This window comes from Heliconius melpomene, chromosome 18, assembly GCF_056956725.1.
Source record: "Heliconius melpomene rosina isolate 202511_hmr_F chromosome 18, ASM5695672v1, whole genome shotgun sequence".
In the NCBI taxonomy this organism is placed as follows: Eukaryota; Metazoa; Arthropoda; class Insecta; order Lepidoptera; family Nymphalidae; genus Heliconius; species Heliconius melpomene.
Window position 1 is genome coordinate 13,384,192 of NC_140406.1, and position 25,753 is coordinate 13,409,944.

Genomic DNA, 25,753 nt, shown 5'->3' on the forward strand with positions numbered 1-25,753 from the left:
ATAAATTCCTGTGACGTAAAAATGTGCGTGACGGATAACCTCTAACTTTTGGTCTATACAAAACTTATTCCAAAATTGTTTAGTAATATTCCGCAAATCGATTTTTTTGAGATTTCTTGCATTCTGTGATACATTATGTTTAGTATATAATTACTTATATAATAAAGTATAAACTTATATCTATATTTTTTTGTTAAAATAAATTTCAATAAAAATATAAAGTAAAAATAAGTGAAAAATATTATAAAAACAAAATAAAAATACAAAATCCCGTGGAATTAAAATTTATAATCTACTTATAATTACTATGTTTATTGATTAACAAAATGGCAACGTGAAGAAAAAAAACCATCATAATAAAATGAAGTAATGTTGGTTTAGCATACTATAGCCATCAACTTTAGTGTTGAAATTATGATCTTTTTTATATATTAACTAGTGGACCCGGACGCGGCTACGCCTGCTTCAACTATAAGAATATTTATTAAATATATTCATGAAATTATTTTCAATTTTCAATAGAATTAGTAAGAAAATATAAGCTTAAATAATCAAAAAGAATAATAAGTAGATACACATTATTAGAAAAAATTATCTGAGTTATTGAAATTAACCAACAAAAGGATTAAAAGTAACTAAAGGATAGGTATTCTTAATATTAGAAAAAGTACCTAAAGTTTCCCGTACGTGCGTACATAGATATCGACTCTACGAAATAACTAAACATTTCTCTCTATTAAGCAGGATAATTTTAGCGGGCAATATCAAATAAAATAAGAAGAGAACCAAAGTGTAGCTTAAATTAATTATAAACAGCAAATAATTACATAAACATTTACAATAGTTCGAAAATGTATGAAAATTTATAAAACCGTCAACGTCATCTGCCCGTTCGCGTCGGTCATACTATACCACTCGTAGGCTAGGTCATTTCGAATCAGTGACATCTCCTTAATTATTTATTAGAATGTTATACAGTAAACTATAATTTCAATCTAGATAAAATGTTAATAGTGACTATTATATTTATTTTCATAAGGATGAATATCAAAATGTCGCGGTAACGGTTGCGTAGCGACACGACGGTTGTTATTAACATGGCAGAATAAATTGCATGTCAAATTAGAAAGTACTTTAAAATATATTAGTATATATGTGTAATGTAATGTTATATAGCCTATAACACTTCTGAAGAATGCAGCTTTCATACAAAACAAAAACAATGAAAATCGGACCAGTAGATCCAGAGATCTTAGCGTTCAAACAAACAAACAAACAAACAAACAAACAAACTCTTCCGCTTTATTATATTAGTATAGATGAGAAGGCAAAAGAGCGTACGCTTCACCTAATTGTAACATGTAAAATAATAAATAAATATTTACATACATTATTGTACCATGTATTTTAAATTAAAATTTAATTAATTCTCTTATAAAAAGTAATACATTTACTTTTTTTATGAATAATATTTATACTATATTATATACAAATATCACATGTTTTGTATAACTGATGAAAGAAAATGATTTTGTTTTTGTTTATACATTAATATACAATAGCATTTTTTGGATCTCATATTTTCTACTTAAAATATAATTTATAATATTAATGCTAAATAAAATAAGGCACATTTTTAAATAATCTTAGCTTACAAATAAATATTTAATATTCATTCATTTAATTTAGTTTTAAAAAAGTCCTTATAATATTATACCGTGTAAATGATACAAATACATTATGTATTAATAACATTTCTTTTTCTCAATAAACGTACATGGTTTTACGTTTTACAAAAAATATACTATAAATGTTAATAAAAAATATTTGTAAAAGTTAATATTTTTTTTGTATAAAGATTGTTGACTATTGAACCTAAATAGATTTGAATAGGAATTGTTTAAGATTTGATTTATCAGTTTTATCTCAAAATATGGAATGTAAAAATTGCAAGTTTAAAATCTCTTTAAATGTTGTAAAAAGCGTATACGGTAAGTAATATCAGTATAAAATTCATGTATGTATAATTTCTTATATAACCTATATTATACCGTAATATATAAATCTTTTTCTACTTAACGCTAAAATTATTTTAATATAAAAAAACAGAATGCATTTACAAGGATCGTATATCTTTTTAAATGCACTTATATAAATATTTCATAAGAAATAAAAAATAGAAGAATTTCAAGTCATCCAACAAAAAAATATTTAAATAAAACGTCAATCAGAACTAGTATTGAACTTGGAACTCTTCGATTCGTTATCATAATTAATAATACTATCACAATGTAAATAATCAGTTTCTGTTAACTGTCGTTTAATTGATAAATATGGCGTTTTTCTAATATATCTCTCTTTTAGGAACTGTGGTATAAACTGTTTGCTTTGCATTAAATATTGTACTACGATCCTTTCAAAGAATAACGCTATTACAAAATGAAAGGACGCCAACGCAATCACAATATACGACATAAGAGGATCTTTAGGCATTCTCAGTTCTAGAAACTTCGAAAGCCATTGCGCCGGAGTAATCGTTATATAAATAGAAATGGCCGTCATTATTACTATACTGGACATTAGTTGTTTATTTGTTACAACCGATCGCCTATAGGGGGAGCCGTGACTAAAAACTATCGCCAAAATAATATATTGGAACATGGACACCGTAAAAATGGCGTAATTCTCCCAACATTCGTTCGCTTCGTCGCCTTCGTAAGTATGTCTCACGTACCACGGAAACAACGTTAGAGCATAAAAACTCAAATATTGAGTTAAACCTAACAAAAACATTTGTCCTATCAACGAAACCAACGGAACTAAACCCAATAACGACGTCAAAGGCGGTATTTTACACAATTTACCGGTAAACGCTTCAGTCATACCGAAGAAGAATGCGAAATTAACGATTAGGGCGACATCTACGAACAAAAATTGAAAATCCGTTAAATTCGAGTCAAAATAGTATAAAAAGGCGACAGAGAAGAATTCAGCGAGTGAATAAGCAATCATAAACTTGAAAACTCCGAAACTCGTGGTCAAAGCTGCTCTGCCTTCCTTGAGGACTCGGGACACGCAGGAAATATCCTGTTGTTGGGAGGTAAAGGGGGCCGCGACGGAACTTTCCAGATCTGAGAGGGAGATACCGGTGTGGGCCGCCTTAAGGGCTCCACAGTCGTTGGCGCCGTCGCCGCACATGCCTGGAAGTAACAAAATATAAAATAATTATAGGAAATATAAGAGAATAGTTTACTGTACGTAACATTTTGAATTACATATACATTTATTTGGATTAGATAGATATATTAGCTTTATGTAAACCCTGCTGTATGCGTGATATAGGTGAAGCTAAATAAAATCTGTCAGAGATGGGTTCTAGTTATAATTACGTCATTGCACGTGAACTTTTAATATATCATGATGCCAGTAAAAACGTAGTGTTAGGACACTCGTTTCCCTACGAATCGTCCTATAACGGAGACATTGCGCGTTGAGTCCTCATCCGAGACATAAATTATATTAAATACATTCTTTACATCCTTCTGGTAACAAGTTGAAGCTTCTTTCTCTACAAAATAAATACTAACCAACATAATATCCCAAAGCTTGATATTCCAATATGAGTTGTTGCTTCTGATCGGGCGACATGCGCGCGAACACTGCGCCGCGGGATATCACTCTGCCTATTGCATCTGGAAATTGTTCTCGAAGGATCTGGAATATTTTTAAAAAAACATTAAGGTGTTATAAAATATATATTTTGTCGTTGTCGTGGCGCGACGTTATAATGAACGTGACGGCTGTGGGCTCGATCCGCATTCGGGGGAATGGTTATGGCAAAAACAAAATTGATTAAGGTATACCAACCTTCCAAGTATCACCAGTCATGACAATCTTGTATCTGGCCTCTTCCGAGGGTGTCTCTATATCACGTGATGATGACCAGGATACGTGGCCACTGTCGATGCTCCGCCACTCACGATCGAAGGATTTACGACCGCCTACGTTTATCTAAAAATGAAAATAATATTTAATTTTTTTATTCGTTGTATTAGTTGTTTTTTAAAGTGTAAATATTTATATTAAAATGAAAAGTAGTATAGTTAGGAGATGAAAAACGTACAATAAAATAGAGAAAAAGTAATGTAATTGTAGAGTGCAGATATATTTTTATCATTATAAATCTCTAAATAGAAATCTTACCCCTTGTATAGAACTCTCACAGTACAATTTAGTGGTGTGGGGTTCGATTCCCAGTTGAACCACTCGTTCTCCACTAGCAAGGATTCCACATTCGCGAGCTACGCTTACCGCCGTATGGATGTTGTCACCTAGAAAATAAATTGATTATTTTACCCTATATTAAGGAGTGTATTAGCATTAGGCTTTCTCTGTTACATACGGGATACAGCATGATGCTGAAAAAAAAAATAACTACTTACTACTACTACCTATAAATGTATTAAATACCTGTAATCATAACAACGTGTATGTTTGCCTCTTTAAGTTCCCTTATAATGGCTGTAGTGGCTGCCTTCAGTTTATTCTCCATTATGACCAAGCCTAAAAATTCTAGATCGCATTCCACCTGTAAAATATAATGAGGGTCATCAATATGTGAGGGTCTGATTGTAAACACTACTGTTATTGGTTCGATTTCACTCAGAGTATTGAATTGTTTACATTTCTTCGTGCTTTGTCTAGTTGCCAAGCAAGAAAATGAATAATTCATACCTGAGTGGGAAAAATTAGTGCAAATCGATTTTTTATAAATTTATTTTTCTTTTTTCAAACTTTTACTTCAGTGTGAAAGAATAAATACCTCTTCTCTATTCATTTTTTGTAGTTGTTTGAATGTAGCTTCAATAATTCGCGTAGACATTGCTATTACACGATATCCTTTTTCCGCGTACGAACTTAATATTTCATTTAAATTACCAGGAACTGGAAAGATAATCATATTTTTTATTATAGAATTTGTTTTAAAATGTATATTCCTTAAGACTAAGGTAAGATCAAGTTTATAGATAATTAATAGCTATTTACTAACATTGATGAATAAAATATATAATAAATTAAATTTTCTACATTTGAGATAAACATGAATTTTGGGAACCTATTTGGCCGAGCCTATTGAACACCAAATACACAACAATTTACATTTATTTTAAACGTTTTTATTACCAAAAGACCAATCTGTTACAATGTCTAACTGTAAATGGGTTAGATGTGGCTTCAATATCTACTCGGGGGATGATTATATTAAAATATTTTCATGTCACAACTCGATGAGTCAATTAAAAAATCTATAAAACATATATTAAGTAAACATTTTCTAACTAACCTGTATTAGGTTTACACAAAGTTCTCAACATTTCCGGCGCCCCCTTACAGTACACCCGCACAACGTCCTCGCCCAGTAATCGAACCGCCACCGACGCTCTTTGTAAGTTAGACACGAACTGGTACTGCTGTACTATACCTACTTCTAGTGGTACCTTGAAAATGTATTGTATTATTATGTATTGGACATACAATTTGCAATGTATGTAAAATAAAATTTTTATTTAAAGGCCATTTTTCATTTATATGGTATGGTTGGTGAATAAGAAACTAAGATAAAATCAACAATTTTCATAGATATGACAAAACAAATTAATAGTATTATGTAAAATATAAAAAGTAATGTAAAAGTAATTATTATCAAAAATTCTATTTAAAACTATGAATTTTAGTTTTAAAAGACAGAAATAGTAGAACCGTGACTTTAAATAGAGGTTGCTGTCCTTTCCTTAGCTTGTTTTTTTTATTATTTTTATTATGATAATACTTACATGTAAATCATCTACGTTAATATTAGCAGCTCCTCTAGGTTTAACCACTGTGGGTGTGAGAAGTTCATAGTTTGCACTCTCCGGTACTTCTGGCTCTTCTAGCCGCCATCCGGTTGATTCAAACATCTTTAAAATAATTAAATACCAAATTATTATTTTCTTACCATAGTATTTCTATACAATTTCATTCAAAACAACAAGGGCTGCGATAATTGTAGATTTGAGGCCTATTATAATATTTACCAGAAACTTGCGATTAGTCTCGCAACATGTGTCAAAAAAACTGCTAATAATAATTATATAATATACATAGGATTTTACCTTTAAATCCAGCGGGTCGCCAGCCAACTCCCCATTAAGCAACGTCAAGCTATGACATGAAGCCATGCCTATCTTTAATTCGTGTAAATCGTTTAAGTGCCTCGGATCTCGTTGTGGGCGGGCGAGCAGTGGAGGGGAGGTCGCGTTACTGACGGAAACCACCCCCCACATGTCCAGACCGTCCTCTGTTAGTGTACCCGTCTGGGGAAATGGTGAAACTTGTGTGAAAATATGGTAATAGATTCTTCTATGGAATATATGGTAAAACGGTTTCAATAGAAAAAAATGTCTTAACATCCGTCTTTCACTATAAAAATATACCATATACAACAATTAAAAAAGTTACCTTATCAAAACAAATACAATCCAAGGATCCACTGACGTTGACCGCTCTCGTGTTGAGGCAGGCGATGCGCGCCCGCCTTAGGCGGTTGACGGCGTAGAGGCGGCCCACCGTCATGGCGGCGGGCAGCGCGGGCGGCACCACTATGGTTATTATATCCAACGCCTTTATTACTATGTCGCCGACTGTCATTTTTCTGTATGTCTGTAACAGAATAAGTTGTAGTTATGTTTGAAAGAAAAAATTCTTTTTAATAAATTTTTACTTTTTTTATATATCTAAAATATTGATTGTTAGACTTTATCATTTAGAATATTACAATCAATGGTTGTTCAAATCCAATATAATATAAATTTAACTCTAACATATTATATATTATTAAAATAACTGACCTTTAAAGCCACAGTATACGCCAGCCCAATAATAGCAATGCATGCCAAAATAAATATGAACTTATATGAATCTCTGTCAAATTTGAAATCAGCTGGTACAGGATATAAAATACTTCTTACTAACTCCCCTTTACTCGTGTTGTAACCTGTACGTAGAACTAAGGCTCTGAAAAGTAAGGAAAATCATAAAAAATAGCTCTTTTTACATTGACTAAACTAAATTGTATGAAATTATAAGCAATGTTTTCTATCAATTTAAATATAAAAAGCCTAAAGCGGATTAGTATAGGAAAGTGGCAATGGGTCCTAATATATTGTTTTAAAATGTTTGTATCCCTTTTTATCTGAAATGAATATCTATATATAATGAATCTATAGCCCTTACAGCAAGCGAGGGTAACATCCATCATTAACAATAATAGTAAATTTTTTTGGTATTCATTAAAGATATTTTTATGAAGATTAAACTGAATATGGCTATCTATTAAGCTTATTATCATATATATTTTTCAGAAGCTGATTAACAAAGTAGATAGATAAAAAATAAAATTTAACTTACTTAACAGGTTCATTGTTATAATATCTGGTCTGTATAACTTTAGTTCCACAGAAGAGTACACTTGAACTGTGTTCTTTTAGGTGAAACTCTTTATCGATCCTTTGTAAGGCTGTCTTCGTTACTGGTACGGATTCACCTAGTAAAATAAGTTATGGAAAATTGTATATTTTGATTAGAAATAATACTATCACTGCACAAGAGGACAGTTACGTAAACAAAAAACAAATATTTTCAACGATGTTAGAAGATATTTGTTAACTTTGTTATAAAATAAACTGAATTAAACTGGGACACTATATTCAAAGAACAGAGTTAAACTAAATAAGTCGTACCCCACCTGTGAGCATACTCTCATTGACTATAGCGGTCCCGGTGAGCAGCGCCGCGTCGCACAGCATGGTGCAGCCGTGAGGCGGCAGCAGCAGCACGTCGCCGGGGCACAGCGCGCGGCTGTCCACGCGCCGGCCGCCCCACAGCTCCACCGTGTCGTGGGCTTCCACTGTCGCTCGAAGACTTTGTTGGTTCTGCAATTATGTATATGTTTTTGGTGTATAATCATTTGATTTTTGTTAGCTTCATGATGTATTCCGCATATAACAGTAGGCACCATGGTAGGTAGAAGGAACCTAATGTAAAAACACTTCATTCTACATTTACCGCAGAATTTTCGAGATATTGTGTATTGAGTGGCGTTCAACGCTGCGTTTTGCGGATTGCGCTTGTTACGATAGAGCAAGAAAATAAACAAAGATTCTATGGATTTTTTATAAATACTTTTAATTTCTTCTTATAAACTAATAATCATAAAATATGTTCATATAACAACAATTATTATTTAATATTTATTTTTAAATTTTAAAAATTTTATAATAAAATATATTATAAAATTTATAATAATTATTATTGTTTTACAGTTTATATTGTTTTAGGTTTATATGAGGGGGACGGCGCGTACGCAGTCCCCACTACCAAAAATTACGCGTCCGAGTTATCCGCATTAGGGATAATCGCAGAGGTCAACCCGACCGCAGTGCAATGGAAGGGCCTCGCTCTGGGGGAACCGCCTTCTTGATCACGGTGTCCCCTACGCCAGGTAAGTATGCTCTGCTCCCAGAAAAATTTTAAGGTCATGTTTCTCATAAAAATCTTGCCAGCGCGATTCAGAAATCGTATGAATATGAACAACGCCATCTATCGACGGACTTTTAAAAACTTTTATGTAACACATATTTTAGAGTGGGTTCATTTATTTTAGAGTGGTTTTTTCTTAGTTATTTGAGAAAAAAAATACAAAAAAGAACAGATCGGTAGGTAGGATATCTTTGCGTTATTTTATTACATTAATGTAATGCAAAGTACAAAGGTAATAAAAATATTAAAAAAACATTTTTTATATAATAATGAAGTAATAAATATATTATTAGGTGAGACCGTTAGGACGCAATGGCATAGCGTCATCTTAGCGCGATGTTTGTGGGTTCGATACCCACTCGGGAAAATTAATTATTTAATATTTATATTTCCTCGCTCCGGTAACGTGGCAAAGCGCAGCGTTGAATTCTGCCACTTAAGACGCAATGTCACGGTCCTCTGCCTAACTTGCTATATGCGAGATGATTGGTATAAAGTAATAAAATACTAACCTTTTTCGTCTGTATAACAGATGTGGCTACACCAAATGTAGACATCAGTATAATGGCAACACAATAATAATAATACGGCTCCGCCAACCACACAGCTATTGTGAATAATTGAAATACGTAAAACGGATTGAAAACTTCTAGCAGTATTAAAGTCATTATAGTTTGTACGGGAACTTTGATTTCGTTGAGACCGTAAATGTTTAACCTGTAAGAGTAATACATAAAATTAAGTATTTATTAGATATTATATTTTAGAGATATATTTTTTTACAACACTACAACGGCCCTTAATTAGTATTTTAAAAAACCATAAATAGTTTTTTTATAGAAAAAAACTGCTAAATGCAGGCACATCAATTTTTAATTCTGTCCTTAATCCTGCCATATTCGGGATACTAGGCTGTACTAGGGAAGCTAAAAAAACAATGTTCATATTACTCTAATTTTATATAAATATTTTTAATACAGTCAGTACAAAATACATTAATAACGCATTCAGCAAAGCACAAAGAGTGTATTGTTACAAGTTACATGGAAATCATCATTATCATAATACCAAGAATGTCCTTGTCAAGCGAGTAACGATGCGATTCGATCACGATTTTGAATTAAAATATTTTAAATTTTTCTCTTATAATGTTAATAAATATTGAATTTTCTTAAAAAAAATTAATATTTATAAAAAAAATAAAATATAAAATATTGAATGACGCAACCCAACTCTGAACTTTACTAACTAAACTAAAATAATCCACATATTTTAAAACAACCTCCAAATTGCAAATCGAACCCATAACCATCACATAAACTACCACTCCCGGAAATCAAGTACAATAGTAAATATTAGCGACCGAGACTCTCACTGCTTATCATAATTATTTTAGCATCTTTTTTATATTTGAATAATTTACTAATATTTTACTTACATTCTCAATCGTCTCTCAGAGCACGGTGGTCTCGCCGCTATGGCATGCAGTTGTACGCAAGAGGCACCACGTTCGATTCCCGCGAGACGCATCCACTGGGCCCGCGTGGTGTCCCATATTAGATATTGTTTTTTATGTCGAAAGTATCTGAACTGTTGTACATCTGTCGATTATTTAACAAGTTGTTAACAAGTAATTGGTTACTTATCCCTAATATATTGTACAAATTAGTAAAAAGTCACTTAGTAAGAAAACTGTGAAGAAACCAGTTTTATACATCAAAAAAACTAATTTTCTTTTAATATTTATTAAATTATTTTTAATATAAAAAGAGAAATTATTTTCTAAAGATGTATAAAAAAATTCTTAAGTAAAAAGTTAACAACTACTCATCACTTTATCCTTTTACTAATTATACATAATCATTATGAAACATTGCAAACACTAATGCAAATTGTCGTATTTTTTCTGTTAATGTAAAATAAAAAACCAATAAACGCCGTTAGAACGCCGACATGTTCACTTAAAAAGTATTAAAAAACATGGAAAAATTATATAAAATACATTACATAATACAAATCATTCTCTGTAAATATGTGAATAATTTATATTATAAGTTATTATCAATAAGCTTATTATGCTGTTTATCTGACCGCCATCCGTTCATAATAAATTAAAGCGATATGCAAAAATGTATTACATAATATATAACAATTTTTTAAATAGTTATAGCATATATAGAGTAGTTGCTTAACATTATAAATGGTAGTGGAAGGTTCAAATTCTAATAAAATAAGTGAATTGTATTAGTAAGTTCATTTAACATATAAAATTTAGTTGATTGGTATGAAATATTTAGAAAATGTCAGAATATTTCAATCTTTCATTTTTAAACTCATTTAATTAATAACAAATAAGTAGTAGTCATTTCTACAGATCAAAGTAACTCTTCAATATTTAAAAATTCATATTTTCATTTCATTTCCATACAAAGAAAATAAATCTATTTTTCTGTATTGTACTATATGCCTTAATGATGTAGATAATTAAAATGTAATATAGCTTACTTAATTTAGTTCCATCATCTAAGTGTATAGGTGTGTACAAATCATCTGCACTATCTAGAGGACCCTTTTCCCCTCCAAATTCATCTTCAAAACCTTCATTCAATAAACCACTGAAATAAAAAAATGCATTATGAAGAGGCTATAAAACTAATGTTGTTAATAAGTAATGAATTTAAGCAAATATATGGCATGGGGCATGTATTATTTTTACTTTAAATCTCTATCTAGACGTTGTGGCGTTGATAGCGGCGTTGATTTCCGTGGCGAGGAGTAAAACTAAACACATTATAGTATTCTTACCTGGCATCTGCTATATTTTTATCAACAATCTTGTGTATGAAGAAACTTTTGCATTTCTTTTGATACACTTCCTAAAATAAATGTGTAAATTTAATATATTAACGTTGAAATAAATAAATTAACTAAATATGTCTAATATTTAGTAAGATACTTGCAGATAAATTATATAATTAAATAAATTAGAAAAATAAAGTCCCTTTTTTATTATAACACAGTGTAATTACTGTAACTGTATATAATGCTACTACTAACTGTATATAATGTAAATACGTATTCTCATTCGATTCATTAAATTTTAGAGCAAATGGCAATTTTTTTGAAAACAAAACAAAAATTCACAAACCAAAATTTCACTGCTATAATATAAGTAACTTGTCTTATGTACCAATAATTAAAAATAACTAAATACACTTTTAATAATAAAAGAAAATAAAACGTAATATTACCACTACTAAAACTTGGTCAGCTATTTGAAAGCAGCATCTTATAGAAGTGGCGTAAAGGAGCCATGTAGGCCACCAGTGGAACACTAGGAAAGGTATTCCACAGGTTAATGTAGAAAATATGTATACTAGAATAGTTCGCCATCGACATTTACGATAACCGTAGACGACCTGTGAAAAAATAACAAAATAAGAAACAGTGACTTATTAACTTGTGGCAAAATTATTAAAAATATTTGAATGTAAAGGAAAAAAATAATAACATCATCATAATAAGAAGAAAAATTTAATCACTATGCAGTAGCATATTAGGTATTGCTTGTAAAATTATAATAAAAAGTTTAGTGAGATATGAAATCACATTTTGTGGACACCATTTAAGTTCACTAAGCAAATTTTGTAAAGAGAATATACTATGTAAGATTATTATACTATATAAGTTGTGACTTAGTGGATCATGGTTCTGTATGTACAGTCAAAATATACTTGCTTCTGTTACATCTATGGAAATACAAATAATACTTCAGATTTTGTTTCTTCATGAAAGTTATGTAAAATTTCTGTTTTTTTCTTTCTAAATATATATTAAAAATATAGTTGTTTTCCTCATATGGGAATATTAATATTGAGGAAACATAATAAGTGACTTATCTAGTTTCTATCTACTTTATTGATGTAGTTTTATATAACTACTAGCGGACGCGCGCAGCTTCGCTTGCGTATTTAGGGTTGAATTCTAATAACCCATGAAACATGTGTTCAATGAAATATTTTTAAGAGCCTAAATTACAAATTATATGAAAATCGGTGGCGATTTAAAGATTTTTCCATACAAACTTTCAAGGCCTTATTTGCACCCCTAGGGGGAGAATTCTAGAAAACAATGAAACACGTGTTCAATTAAATACTTTTAAAAATCTAAATTTTAAATTTTATAAAAATCAGTGCTGATTTAATTTTTTTTCCATACAAACTTTGAACCCCTATTTCACCCCTTTAGGGTTAAAATTTTTCAAAATCCCTTCTTAGTGGATGTCCAGATTACAAAAGTAAACATCTGTCCAAATTCCACGTTTCTACACACAGCGGTTACGGCTGTGCGTACGTCTTACCTCAGTCAGTGAGGACAAGTCCTTTTATATATATAGATAAAATGTGCAAGTAATTTTCTCAATCATAAAATTTTTATGACTTATGCCATTATGCTACAGTGGTCAAGTATCTGACTGCAAGCACAATGGATGTGGTTCAATTCCCATTTGAGATAATGAATTATTTTTATTTCCTCCACATGGTAATAAAACAAAGCTCAGCATTGAGAATTACCACTCAACATACTAGAACCCAGAAAGTGGGGAAAAGAGGGTCTTAACATAAATATTAAAATTTATTAATTTAAGCAGTAGAAAAAGGAATTTTATTTATTTACTACATCTTACCTGATCAAAGTCTGGATCTGTATATATATTTTGAGTAAGTAAATCTAAAAGAGATTCCCTACTTTGTAATGAACTGTATTCAATGAGTGGCTGAATTTCATCCGCTGCATGCATTTTGATTTTCAAATTATTTTTTAAAATTGTTTGTTTTAAATATCTTTTTGTCTTTATACTTTCTTTTATTTTTTCGTTAGTAGTGTCATAATATTAATGTAACATGATCCCTAATTGATTGTGATTAATGGGGTTCAGTTATGATCATTAACAATTGTAAAGTTAAGTAAAGCTAGAGTTATTAACAATAAGGGGAATTAAAAATTACTTTAACATTTTAATTTAATAAAATATAATAACATGATTGTTTAGATTATAAATATATCAAAACTATATAATATTAATGATAAAAAAAAATAAACAATAGAAACGAAATATCATATTTGTTATTGACTTCCTAGTTGTAGAGGCTAAAATAAATAAACAAATATTTTAATTCAAATTCCTTCAAATATTCTAGCTTAAGAACTTAAGAAATACGAGTGCAATACCAATTATTTAACTATTAAAGTCACACACGCCCCTAATTCAAACCATATGCGACAACACAATAAACAACACTGCAATTTAATCTGTAATTCTATAAGTCAGACGTCCTCTATATGCCATAATTGCCATATGGAGTTAGAGGAAAATGAATCATATAAGCATTATGTCTCTGTCAATTGGAGAACAGATAAAACATATTTTAAACAAATGTTTATTCGTTCTAAAAATAATGATTATATTTTTTTATATATTTTTTACTAAATAATGATTTTCCATCAATAAAAGTTTTTATTATTGGTATAAGAATCAAGTAATAAATTTAAAGTAAAATTATAATATCCTTACCACTTGACTATCATCAAATGTAATCTGCTGTTCAACGCTCAATGTCATAATGTCAGTACATCTGAAATAAATAATAATTAAATCATAGTAATATTTTCCTTATAGTTTAATTATTTCAATTCAATTCTCTGTTAAGTACGCATCGCTTTTGTATAGACAACCTAAATAGTATAGACTATAGACAAATATAGTATTTGTAATCTGTTGAAGTTTGTCATATAAGTTGTTAAGCGATCTAGAAACGTCAATGTAAGACTGACTTGTGAGTGGTGGTGTGTTTATGATTTGTGGAATACGGCAATAGAAATATTTTTATGAATATTTTCTTACTGGAATATAACAACAGAATACTTTAAAATATTAATATTTTTATTCAGGTCGGTATTCAATTTTGTCACTTAATATCTTATACTAGCAGCACATAAATATCTAATTACAAAAAGTTTTCGTCGATGTATTTAAATTCAAATTTTGTATAAAACACGTGTGTGTACGACAATATAAAATTTATCGGCTCACGTAACTTGTAAGCTTCTACAATCCTCACGGATACGTCATTAAAATGTATTTAATAACAAATTCTCTAGATGTTATTATTTTATAACCTAAGTGTTTGAATCGTGGGAATATAAATTCAAATGGTGTTTTGTTTTACAGGGCCAAACATGATTATTCCAGTGCGTTGTTTTACTTGTGGTAAAGTTATTGGTAATAAATGGGAAGCATATCTTGGTCTTTTACAGGCAGAGTATACTGAGGGGTAAGCATTTTTCTTTAACTCCAAATGACTATTATTATACACAATATTAGGTTTTTTATAAAATTATCTTATTATAATAAAATAATTTCAGTAGAAGAGAGTTTGAATAATTATTACTAACAAATTAAATTACTCTATAAACATAAGATAATTTACTTTTTTAAATTTATTGTGCAAGTAGAGCTGTTCAATTTACTTTGGGGTATTTCAATTAAGGAATTGTTGTTATTGGATTTTCATCTCAATATGTTTCAAAAACATCTAAAATAGAACTAAACCATGAAATCATTTTGCAAATTATATGTATAAATCAGATAATCCTAACATGGTGATAACAATATTAAACAAAATAAAAATTGGATTGAATTTGAACCTAAAAAATAATAAATGATCTAATCTAAAACATATAAACATGTTAAGTAATGTATTATAAGTTAATAAATATTTTATATATATTTTGTATATATTTCACTTTTCTTTGCCCTTTATTTACTGAAGAGATAGATATTAAAGTAAAATCACTTTTGCATACCTTTTGTATAAATTAATGTTTCATAGTGTTTGTAGTTTTAAATGTGCCATAAACAATATTCTATTCCATTTTATAAAAAAATCATATGAATGTTAAATTCGCTATACATTAAAAACTGGTGAATCTTAATTCTACTAATTATGTATTCATATATTTAATTATTTTTTTACCATTAAAGTTAAGCTTTTCTTATCTTTTTTAAGAAAATTATACCTAATATTAGTATCACACATAGTAATCTTTTCATTACACTACAATCAAATAAAATCAACACTACAGTCAAATCTTTTAATTATACACAATAAAAGTAAAGTTTTTAGGAAAGTAATAATTATTAACCTAAATATTTTTTCCTAAAATAAAATGATGCTGCCGTCATGTGGTTATTATGGAAACGGTGTCTGTCTATAAATGCGATAATTGTGGGTTCGATGCTCATTCAGGGGAATGAATTATTTTTTTTAAACTTGCTCTGCGCGAATGAAAGCGCGGCTTGACTTAGGCCACACAAGACGCAATGTCTCGAACATTTGGCGGGGCGTGCCTCTGCCTATGTGCGTGAAATTTGAAAATAATAAATTTTCTTTTGTTTCAGTGACGCGCTAGATGCACTTGGCTTGAAAAGATACTGTTGTCGTCGCATGTTGCTCGGTCACGTCGATTTAATTGAGAAACTGCTTAACTACGCGCCCTTGGAAAAGTAGTTTTTTATTTATAGAATACTGTAATTATACCTATTATTAAGCTAAAATTTATGTATAAATAATGTAGGTTAAGATAAAATAATAAGCTTTATATAGTATTGTTTCTTTTATTACCCTTTTTTTAATAGCAACTGGAAGGTTCTTTATAATTAGTCTTTAATTAATTAGTTGCTATGGTGGTGTCATAGTGGCGCAGAAGCACAAGCGTGTGACTCTAAACATGACGGTTATCGACGGGTTCGATTCACAATAGGAGGAATGAATTATCTTTTACTGATATTTTAATTTCTTTGCTCAGAATGCTTTCTGCTTTCTAAAAAAACAGAAAGAGAGAAAGAGTGTTATAACATTAAATTTACTCTGTTATATCTGCTGCGGGATATCGCGTAAAGCTGAAAAAAAGTTATCTATGAGTCTAATATGAACCTGTACATCTGCTTAGTGCCGAAAACAATTTTCTGAGCTTTCATATCACTCAAATTGTTAATCACATCAAATTTGAGATCAATAAATTAAAAATAAATTCCTTCCTAATACAAATGTTATATTTTGTGAGGATGGATTTTTATTCCACTTTCACGCAAAAAGTATTGTATAAAATTATCATAATAGCACATAGACTACAATTTATGTAAATATTTTGTATATTTTCGCTATAATATAACAATAAGTTTAAGCTGGCGAAGCCACGTTTGAGTCGTTCGTAAATTATAAATTGAAAATGACATATTATTTTTAATGTACAAATGTAACAAATATACCTGTTCATAAAAAAAAACATTACGTAAGTAACCTGTGCAAAAATATACAATGTTGTATTTCAATATCAAAAAAAAGGAAAAAAGACAATCTACAAACTTACTTTTAATGCTATGTTTTACCATATCTTTTAAATATTATAATAGGCCACATATCGCACATTAGTTAGGTTTTCCTAAAGCATATAGTTAAGTGCAAAATTATCAATTTTGTATTTTACCTCTCTTGACTCGAAGAAAGAATTTCAATGACAAAGTAATGCAAACTTCAATAAAGATACCCTATATCTAATCTTACTTTATTTGCAATACAACTGTATGTAAAACTCTTCAAAGTAATTACTTAGTAATTTTTCCCCTAGACGCTTAACGTGACTCAAAAGTCAAATTTTAAACCATCAAATGTACCGCGTTGTTTTTATAGGTCGAGTCCCATCGCTTAAATCTGTAGGGATCTGTTTTTTTAATTAAACTTATATTAATGAATAATACATGATTAGTAGAACAGATTACACCTGGGTTGCCTAGAAGAATCCTGCCGCAATCCCTTTAATTATTTTTCTTCATAATGCGTCTTTGGAGAAAATGGCACTCATATTTTTTTTATATGTATTGCACATCATTTGAAAGAAAATCGTATAAGGAATTGGAAAATTAAGGGTTGCCAGCTCTCAGTCTGCCGCAAGTCCAGGGTTGCCTGGTTTAAGCAGTTCACTTAGCGTTAATAATTTGCATTCATGTGTTTTTTTAATGAATTAAGTATATATAAGCTTATTTTTTCTCAACACTATAAAACATGGTTGCCTGGAAAATAACTGAAAAACTAGATAACAAAACTACATACTATAGATACATGAAATACAAAGATTTAACAATCTTTACTACAATATTAAATAGTAGTAGTATTTAATAAAAATAAGATATATTTCACATACTATCTAATTTAATATCAGAAAATATACTTAACGATACATTGCCATAGCCTTGCCACACTTTACCTGTTGTAAGTTGTAATCCTCGTACGTTCACCTTGCGGTTTGCGTTCATCTTTATGATGCGAATAATAAAACGATATACGGCTTGACTGTTAAAATTAGGGCAAGGAAAATAAGAATGTGAGTTCGTTTCCCATTCGGAGAAATAAAAAATAAACATACATAAATAACAACAAGGTATAAATGTTTGTGCATCTATTCTATAGATACGCGAAAGTGATCAAAAGTTGAAGCCAACTTACATACATAAGTACGTACTTACATACAATCCATTAAACAGTTATGTTTTTAAGATTACTTTGAGATTACTCAAAAAAACTTAAGGCCAATAAAGATACTTTTAATGGTGATTTCATTAATAAAAGCGTATACACATTTTTAAGAGGAGAAACTTTTATGGGCGTAACAATAATTCAAATAAGGCCAGGAATATATATGATGCACAGTAAAGTTTTGTATAACTTTAAGTACTTACATAAGAAAGGTTAAAGATATATTCTTTAAACACGTTTAGGTATGCGTTATATAATATCGTCAGCGTGGGTCCGTGAAATGGTTTAACATATCCAGAATTTACTGAACTAAAGATACTTATAATACCCTTTCAATATGCATAGCATTTGGTGTATTTTATAAGAAACTCGCTGCTTAGTCGTACATACAGGGTACTTCTCCTGGACCTATAATAATTCCCAAAAAATAAATACTAAGTATACCTTAATTAGTTATATATGTTAATAATAACTATTAACAAAATAAAAAATGGATACAAAAAACATATTTTTATTTTACAAATAAGTAGTTAATGACTCGTTCTAAGTATCCATTGTGTAGTCACGTAAATGGCAATACAAAGTAAAAACTTTACTTACTAGATATTTGTAGTTATTTTCATATGTTTTCATTTAAATCCATTCTAAACATAATAATGCAATAAGAACACATTGTAGTTTTTATTTTAAATTCAGTTTGATACTTTTGTCTGTATATGTGACGACGGTTGTGGGTTTGATTCCCACTTAAAGGAGTGAAAAGAATAGATATTTTCATTTTTTTACTCTGGTAACCAGGCAAAGCCCGGCGTTCAGTTCTGCAAATCAACATGCAATGTCTTAACACTAGTTTCCTAGGTTCTCTCTGCCGTCCCTGCTATGTGCAGGTAACATAAAACTAAATAGGAACAGGGTGGACAGGGATACCCAGTAACAAGAATCATAGCCATCACTTAAAATTAGACGCTGTCTTACTGCACCACGATAGACTAGTTATAATTTTATTTCTTTAACTATCTATTTTTTATCATAGTGGCAAACTTAGTATAAGTCTATCTGATTATGCTATTTGTCCTATAAGACATTTATCTTTTCAAACATAAATTATATTTCTTCCAACCTTCCCAAAAAAAACAAAGTGTACCTATTTACCAAAAAATATCTAAGCATAATAATTAAAAGTCAAAAACCATTAAAGAATCTATGATTATATTCTCAACTCTATATAACGTAAAATATCCCTTAGATTTAAAAAAATACATACTTATAAGTATTATAATGACGTTTTAATTAGATAAATATGTAAGATAAGTAGACACTACATATTAAAATAACACACAAATAAAAAGATTCATAGAATTCATGAAAATTACATGCATTTAGAAATTTATTTCGATTTTCCTTAAGACCTTAGTAAATGCATGCCCAAATCAATTTACTGGGTAAAGCAATAAAAAAAAGATATCTAGAAAATATTAAAGAAACCGGTTGTGGGTTGCTACCATGTTGAGTTGGTACTAAATCGCTAAAACTAGTTTGCAATCTCGATATAAGTTTTCTAGAAAAAGCTCGATATTGTAATTATAATAAATGTGGGCTTATGAGTAAGTTTATATAAACGAGATTAGAGTTTTATATAAACGATATTAATTGTTATGAAGATTGTAGAGATGAGATTGTAATAATTTAGATTGAAATTATTTTTTAAAATTAAAATAATGAACTCTACAGTAAGAGTATCAGAAGTATAGTAGTAGAGTTAAAAATATGTGAAAAATTGAATATTAACATAAATGTCTTTTTTGGCTTTCTGCATATAATACTTAAGTAGGTATAGTATTTGTTTTCGATTAAGGACCAATTCAAAGTATTTTATTTGCCTAACTTCACTCTTCTATTGCCAAGTAGGACTCTAAAATATATAACAAAATCTAATAGCAAACTAGTATATATATATATAGTATATCTTTACATCAACCGAAATAGACCGCAAAGTTCATCTAACAATAGTTTGTTAGTATGCACTGTGCGAAACCACAATATGAATGGAAGCAAGCGCTTAAATGGCGTCACGACCCAATGATTAAGCAACAAATAATTAAAAATTGAAGGACATGAATATGAATGTAGGTAATTTTAAATATTTCGTCTTCCGTCTTAGGTTCGTATAATTCAACTGATATATAAATAATCATTTCGATCGGTTTTCCATTACCATTTTATTATTAAAATATTTTTGTTTTTTTTTTGGGCATTTGATATGAATACATTTTTAAGAAAATGTATGAAAATTTGAACGCAGTGGCATTGGTACGGTTTTTTACTTAAAAATATACGTAATATTTATAAGTTTTCAAAGAAATGTTTATATCTCTAATGTGGAATTAGGTGCATTTAAAACTATTAACAATAATTTTATCATGAATAATTTATAAATTTGTTTTGTGAAAGACATTTTCCTTTAACAAACATCACTAAGTGAAAAGGGGGATCCCTTTTATTGAGTCTTTTATTAAGTTTGATTTAAATAAAATATAGAGCTATAAAAATCCTGATATGTATTGTCAAACGTTGTATTGTATTGACAATGATATGTTACCTACAAAGATAAAAAGAACGTAAAAAATATGATAAATGTGAAATAGTGAAATATGTCGTAAAATGTTTCGTTACTACTTCTCGCAGTAAAAATGTACTTTTAAATTCCTCGTCCTGGTATCAAGGTACCTCATAACAAAGTTCAAAAGTATATGTAGAAAATAATATTTTAATTACTATAAATTAAATTAGAAAATTAAAAATTAAATTAAATTAAATGAAATAAAAACGATTTTGAAAATATTGATATTCATATAATCTATTTAGAATATAAAATTCGTTATTTTTTGAGTCGGTGCCATATATTATTAATTATTTTTTTAGTATTTGTTCGGTATATATTATAGTTATATGTTACGTTTTTTCCTTAGCTGGCAAAAATTAATTATTTCCACTTAATTTCTGTATATCTATCTGTACATACTAAAAGTTTATTACAAAATTTTATAGCCTTAATATAAAATACCAGTAGGTAAGTTTTACGATTATATCTTAGTAAAATAACACAAATATAAAATTAATATACGTTATAATTTAATATAATATAAAGGAAAATGTTAATTTATAAATATACTTAATTTTTAGGTCACAAATAGGTACGCTAACCGGTTAATATTACCAGTACCTATTTTGTTTAGGGGAATTGTGCTCAAGATGGCATACTATGATAAGATGACACACTACCAATATTGATGAAACTATTAGCGCTAAGTGCGATCTTGTGACGTTTTAGAGAGTGTCTGTAGATGCAGCTAGTGCTTAAATTCAGTATGGGTGCAAATGAATGCAGATGGGCAAGTAATTCATGTTTTCGTTATTTTCAATTGCAACCAATTTTTCTTTCACTTTTGCTTGATGGTGAAAAGACATGTAAGACAAAGATTTTCTATTTGAACTAATTTTAAATATAAAATAGGATTATTATATGACACAACTAACGCTAAAAGCGCATCCTAACCTATAAACTTTTGTCACAGCGGTTAAAATTAAATTCATATATCTATTGGGCAAGATGACATACAAAACGTGAGTATAAGATGGCATACTATCTTACCCTTACAAATAGAATCGATGTATTTTTTTTGCTTTACCGACAAAAAGCTTGGCAATTACAAACGAATATATATTGGTCACAAGAAGACATGGATAAGGCTGCTAGAGCAAGGGCATTCAATAGTCACAAGTGATGAAGCTTATTTCCCTTTTGGAAAAGGAGGTGACTGATAACGGAATCCAACCTCATAAAATTTGCAACATGTATGAATCTGGCCTTAATACTGTTTAAAAGCCCCCAGCAAAGAAGAAACTATTTGTGAACTATGCTCGACAAATAATGATGGAATTTTTATGCCACATACTAAGTATGTCATTTTACCCTGTAGATATTTCGTCTTATACTAGTCGACCTAAGTGCGACTTTTGTTTATTTTTATGATGTTTGAAAGATGATTGTTCTGAAACTAAAATAATTTCGTAGATTATGAAATATATAATAGTATACGCAATATGCTGTTCTCAGATCACTTTATTTATTTGAAATATTTGTCTTCAAACAAAAAGTATGTCATCTTAAGCACAATTCCCCTATATGCATAAAATTTCATCGAAGTTCCTACCTATTAAACGTGCAGTTAAGTTAAGTATAACTTAAATTTAAGAACAAAGTTAAAAAATTGACTCTGGATACCTTGTAAATTTTTTTTATTTATGGAATTCAAGTCTAAGAAAATCTAATGAAAAATTACTTCTTTCTCTACTTTTTTCTAGCATATTGAGGCGGAATTCAAAGTCTCTTATTTCTGTTTATGTAGATACCTATTATAAATATCTATTGACTTGGATCTTTCTGTGTTCACACTTGAAACATATCGTTCTCCATTAAGACCGTTCCCTACTTTTCACCGATTTCTTGAGCCATTGCCTATGGAGTGGCGAAACTCAACGCCGCCCTTTGCCTTACCAGAGCCAAGAAATGAAAATACGAAATATTGCCTAGAGTGGGCATCGAACCCACAACCTTTCGCGTTTACAGTCGTACGCTTGTTCCTCTGAGCCACGACAACCTCTACATAATTAGAAGAACTATAATGAAATAATAATATTGCGGTTGATTAGTTTCACTATCTTTAGACCTGAATGTACTGTGTTCATTCCTCAATTATATAGTCGTTACTGCGGATAGGGGTGTAGCATGCATGAAAATATTTATTTCTTTTAAATATGAGTGGTTTTTATATAGAAGTGTGAAAGAAAGAAGAAGAAGAAGTGTGATGTCAGATGTGCTATAATTTAAAAATAAATGCATCTATATAATGTTGTCATTTTTTTAACGAGCGAAAATTAAGCAACTTCTAAAACTCGTAAACTATATGGGTAGAGGAATAACAACGAATGACGTCATTGATTATAAAAACCAAAATAAATTAGTGAAAGTTGAATAAATATAATTTATTAAAAACGCCTATTATTCTCCTTAAATTTATCTTCCTGTAGTATTTTATTTTTTTACAGATAAAAAATATATATATTTGCCTTTAATGACGTAGTTGAGACGTCCCTAACACTATGCTATGATTATTATAAATCCACTCAGTCTCAACATAACGGAGAGATAATAATAAATAAATAGTTTTCCTACTCCAGTGCTTACTGCCTCTGTCTTTCTGTATATATTTTTAAGACTGTTCCTAGCCGGCATAGTAATAAGACTAACTAGACTTTTGCCAGAAGATATTGAAAATATTTTTAAAACAATCATTTCCTCGAGCAGGAATCGAACTTACAATCCGTTTACACACGCATTTAATCTACGATTAAAATTGCTTAATTGATAGTGGGCATATATTAAAGTGGCAGACTTAACAACGTTCTATGAACAACCTACATAGATAATGATGCTTCGTAACTAAACTTTACATTTTAAATTTATATTTGAATATATATTTTATATGACTGTTAACACCGGTTATGGATTCGAATCCCACAAGAAAAAAAAATTATGTTAAAATTATTTTCATCTAGTGCGTAGAATAAGTCTTGTCTTTTTGACCTTTCCCGATGGCTATAGATTCAAATATATAATTAGCTATAGATATTATTGTAACAGAAGTTTAGTAGAGTCAGCGTCCTTTTTTTTTTCTTTTTTTTTAATATATGGAATAGGCTTGCGTTTGACCGCATCAAGTCTGGTCAGCGTTGATGCGATCTACGGTGGTGCCTCCAGGCAATGAGCCTATAATAAGTCTGTAGAATATTCACAGTATTCTATCTTAAGAGTATAACTGTAAGTAAGTACTTAGTTCAGGGAGTGTAGTAATTTTCTTGTCAAATTTCTTCAAGCCAAGTTTAGAATATCTTAAAGGTAAACATTTTATTTATTTATGGATAACATTTAATATAAGTGTAGAAAATGAGGTTACAAGCAATGTTTCTCTTGCAACATGTTATAAGTATTGGGGTCTCTAGCACTTGACAACTTGGAAGTCTTAATAAATTAATACATTCATTGAAATTATTTAACTAGATTCTCTATGATTATTAATGTATTTTAAATGTATTGTATATTATAGAATAATTACGAGTGATTGCCTAGGAGTGGCCATTATTAGCATACGATTGCCACTCGTAGAAAAGATAATGCATTAAAATTATTATATTATTCCTATTTGATAAGACCAAATAAAGTGGGGTTTTGGGTCCCATTCAACACGTAATCTCTCCGATTTGAGCGGAAAGTGGAGAGTGCTAACACAGAGTTCTTCATCTCTATCTACCATATGCGGAATATTTAAAAACTAATTATTAAAATTTAAAATAAGTTACTTTTTTCTACTCTCTGTGGTAATCACTTACACTAACTACACTTACATTTACACGGCGTCGTCGGGTCCACACTTTCATTTCGTAAGAAAGCGATTTGACAGATAAGATATACATACTTATTATGAGTGTCTTTAGTAACTTCCTGTTTATAATCTCTCTCTAATCGATATAATTCGGTCAAATGCATATGTTTACGTAACTTTCATAGCTTAGATAAGTTTTAAAATGACTTTTTAAGCTTTATTATTAATATCTTATATTTTCCATGGCCTGATAAACGAGGGCGTTGAATTCTATTCTTCACCCATCGAGTCCCAAATTGTAAGGAAAGAGGAGCGTTCTCCATTTTCATCTAGGTTCTCTCTAGCTCCTTTACTATGCGGAAATAATTGTGACGTTATAAATGACAATAACAATTATTTATTTTTCTTCATTTACTTAAAACCAAGCAAAAACCAAAATAATAATTCCAAAAGAGTCCAATATTGAATTCATAGGCGACAGGTAGTGACAATAAATGAGCAATATATTACTTTGAGGCGAGCAAGGTCTAGTCAGGATCCCCGAGGGGGGAGGCGCCAATTTAGCCGTCTGCCATGAGACTGGGACTGCGGAACTTTCCGGTACACGTAATGGATTACGAAAATAGATTAAATAAAATTACTTATTTATTTTTGTCACGCTATATATATCCCGTACACAGCAGGTTAGAGGGACCTAGTGTTAACACACTATGTTCTTCTTTTTCCACCAAATTTTAGAGGCATTGTATGTCGTGTGGCGGAACTCAATGATGAGCTTTGCCTGGACTGGAGCGAAAAAATGGAAATAAATATTTTATTTCCTCGAGTGGAAGAGAACCCATAACCTGTCGCGTTTATAGTCACACGCTCGTGCGTCTGCGCCAAGACTGCTCTTAGGGTATAAAATAGTTATGTATTAGTAAAGGAATAATATCCAAAATACAAAAAAGTAATAAATATACCCTACTATATAATAGAAATTCAAACTATTTATTTGACTGAGTAATTTAAGTATTCAATGATTTCAATAAATAATGTTTTTTTCTACATGTTTAATTTTATTTTAATCTACATATTTTTTTATTATTTGAGAAAAAAAAGAAGCAATTTGTTTTTGTATGTAAAGTCACATTG

The 25,753-nt window shown here is 29.9% G+C and overlaps 3 protein-coding genes and 1 non-coding gene across 6 annotated transcripts in view; 1 reads left to right on the forward strand and 3 right to left on the reverse strand.

Annotated features, from left to right (window-relative positions):
- P5cr-2 (Pyrroline-5-carboxylate reductase-like 2) overlaps window positions 1-25,753 on the reverse strand; it is a 379,085-nt gene that overhangs the window by 125,058 nt on the left and 228,274 nt on the right. The window lies entirely within an intron of this gene.
- anne (polyamine-transporting ATPase anne boleyn) overlaps window positions 1,315-25,753 on the reverse strand; it is a 33,329-nt gene continuing 8,890 nt past the window's right edge. The window contains exons 1-20 of one of the 3 annotated variants that reach the window (XM_085201661.1): window positions 13,813-13,933; window positions 13,268-13,491; window positions 11,832-11,999; window positions 11,386-11,456; window positions 11,086-11,195; window positions 10,019-10,181; window positions 9,093-9,297; window positions 7,787-7,973; window positions 7,450-7,585; window positions 6,891-7,056; window positions 6,502-6,702; window positions 6,156-6,356; window positions 5,835-5,960; window positions 5,345-5,498; window positions 4,823-4,944; window positions 4,471-4,588; window positions 4,204-4,331; window positions 3,868-4,011; window positions 3,588-3,714; window positions 1,315-3,200 (exon numbers count right to left, since the gene is read on the reverse strand). In XM_085201661.1, coding sequence (XP_085057787.1) covers window positions 2,224-3,200; window positions 3,588-3,714; window positions 3,868-4,011; window positions 4,204-4,331; window positions 4,471-4,588; window positions 4,823-4,944; window positions 5,345-5,498; window positions 5,835-5,960; window positions 6,156-6,356; window positions 6,502-6,702; window positions 6,891-7,056; window positions 7,450-7,585; window positions 7,787-7,973; window positions 9,093-9,297; window positions 10,019-10,181; window positions 11,086-11,195; window positions 11,386-11,456; window positions 11,832-11,999; window positions 13,268-13,381 — 3,618 coding nt within the window. In that variant the 5' untranslated portion in view covers window positions 13,382-13,491; window positions 13,813-13,933 and the 3' untranslated portion in view covers window positions 1,315-2,223. Of the gene's footprint in view, window positions 3,201-3,587; window positions 3,715-3,867; window positions 4,012-4,203; window positions 4,332-4,470; window positions 4,589-4,822; window positions 4,945-5,344; window positions 5,499-5,834; window positions 5,961-6,155; window positions 6,357-6,501; window positions 6,703-6,890; window positions 7,057-7,449; window positions 7,586-7,786; window positions 7,974-9,092; window positions 9,298-10,018; window positions 10,182-11,085; window positions 11,196-11,385; window positions 11,457-11,831; window positions 12,000-13,267; window positions 13,628-13,812; window positions 13,934-14,155; window positions 14,217-25,753 lie in introns of those variants that run through there. The other 2 variants (XM_085201662.1, XM_085201660.1) reach the window with 2 other exon arrangements.
- Window positions 8,389-8,550, reverse strand: LOC146529643 (U1 spliceosomal RNA). Its single transcript, XR_014879058.1, has one exon. It is a non-coding gene; the product is annotated as a U1 spliceosomal RNA (small nuclear RNA).
- Window positions 14,373-16,249, forward strand: Polr2L (DNA-directed RNA polymerases I, II, and III subunit Rpb10). Its single transcript, XM_085201663.1, has 3 exons — window positions 14,373-14,532; window positions 14,813-14,915; window positions 16,043-16,249. The coding sequence occupies exons 2-3, from the start codon at window positions 14,821-14,823 to the stop codon at window positions 16,149-16,151; spliced, it is 204 nt and encodes a 67-aa protein (XP_085057789.1). The 5' UTR covers window positions 14,373-14,532; window positions 14,813-14,820; the 3' UTR covers window positions 16,152-16,249.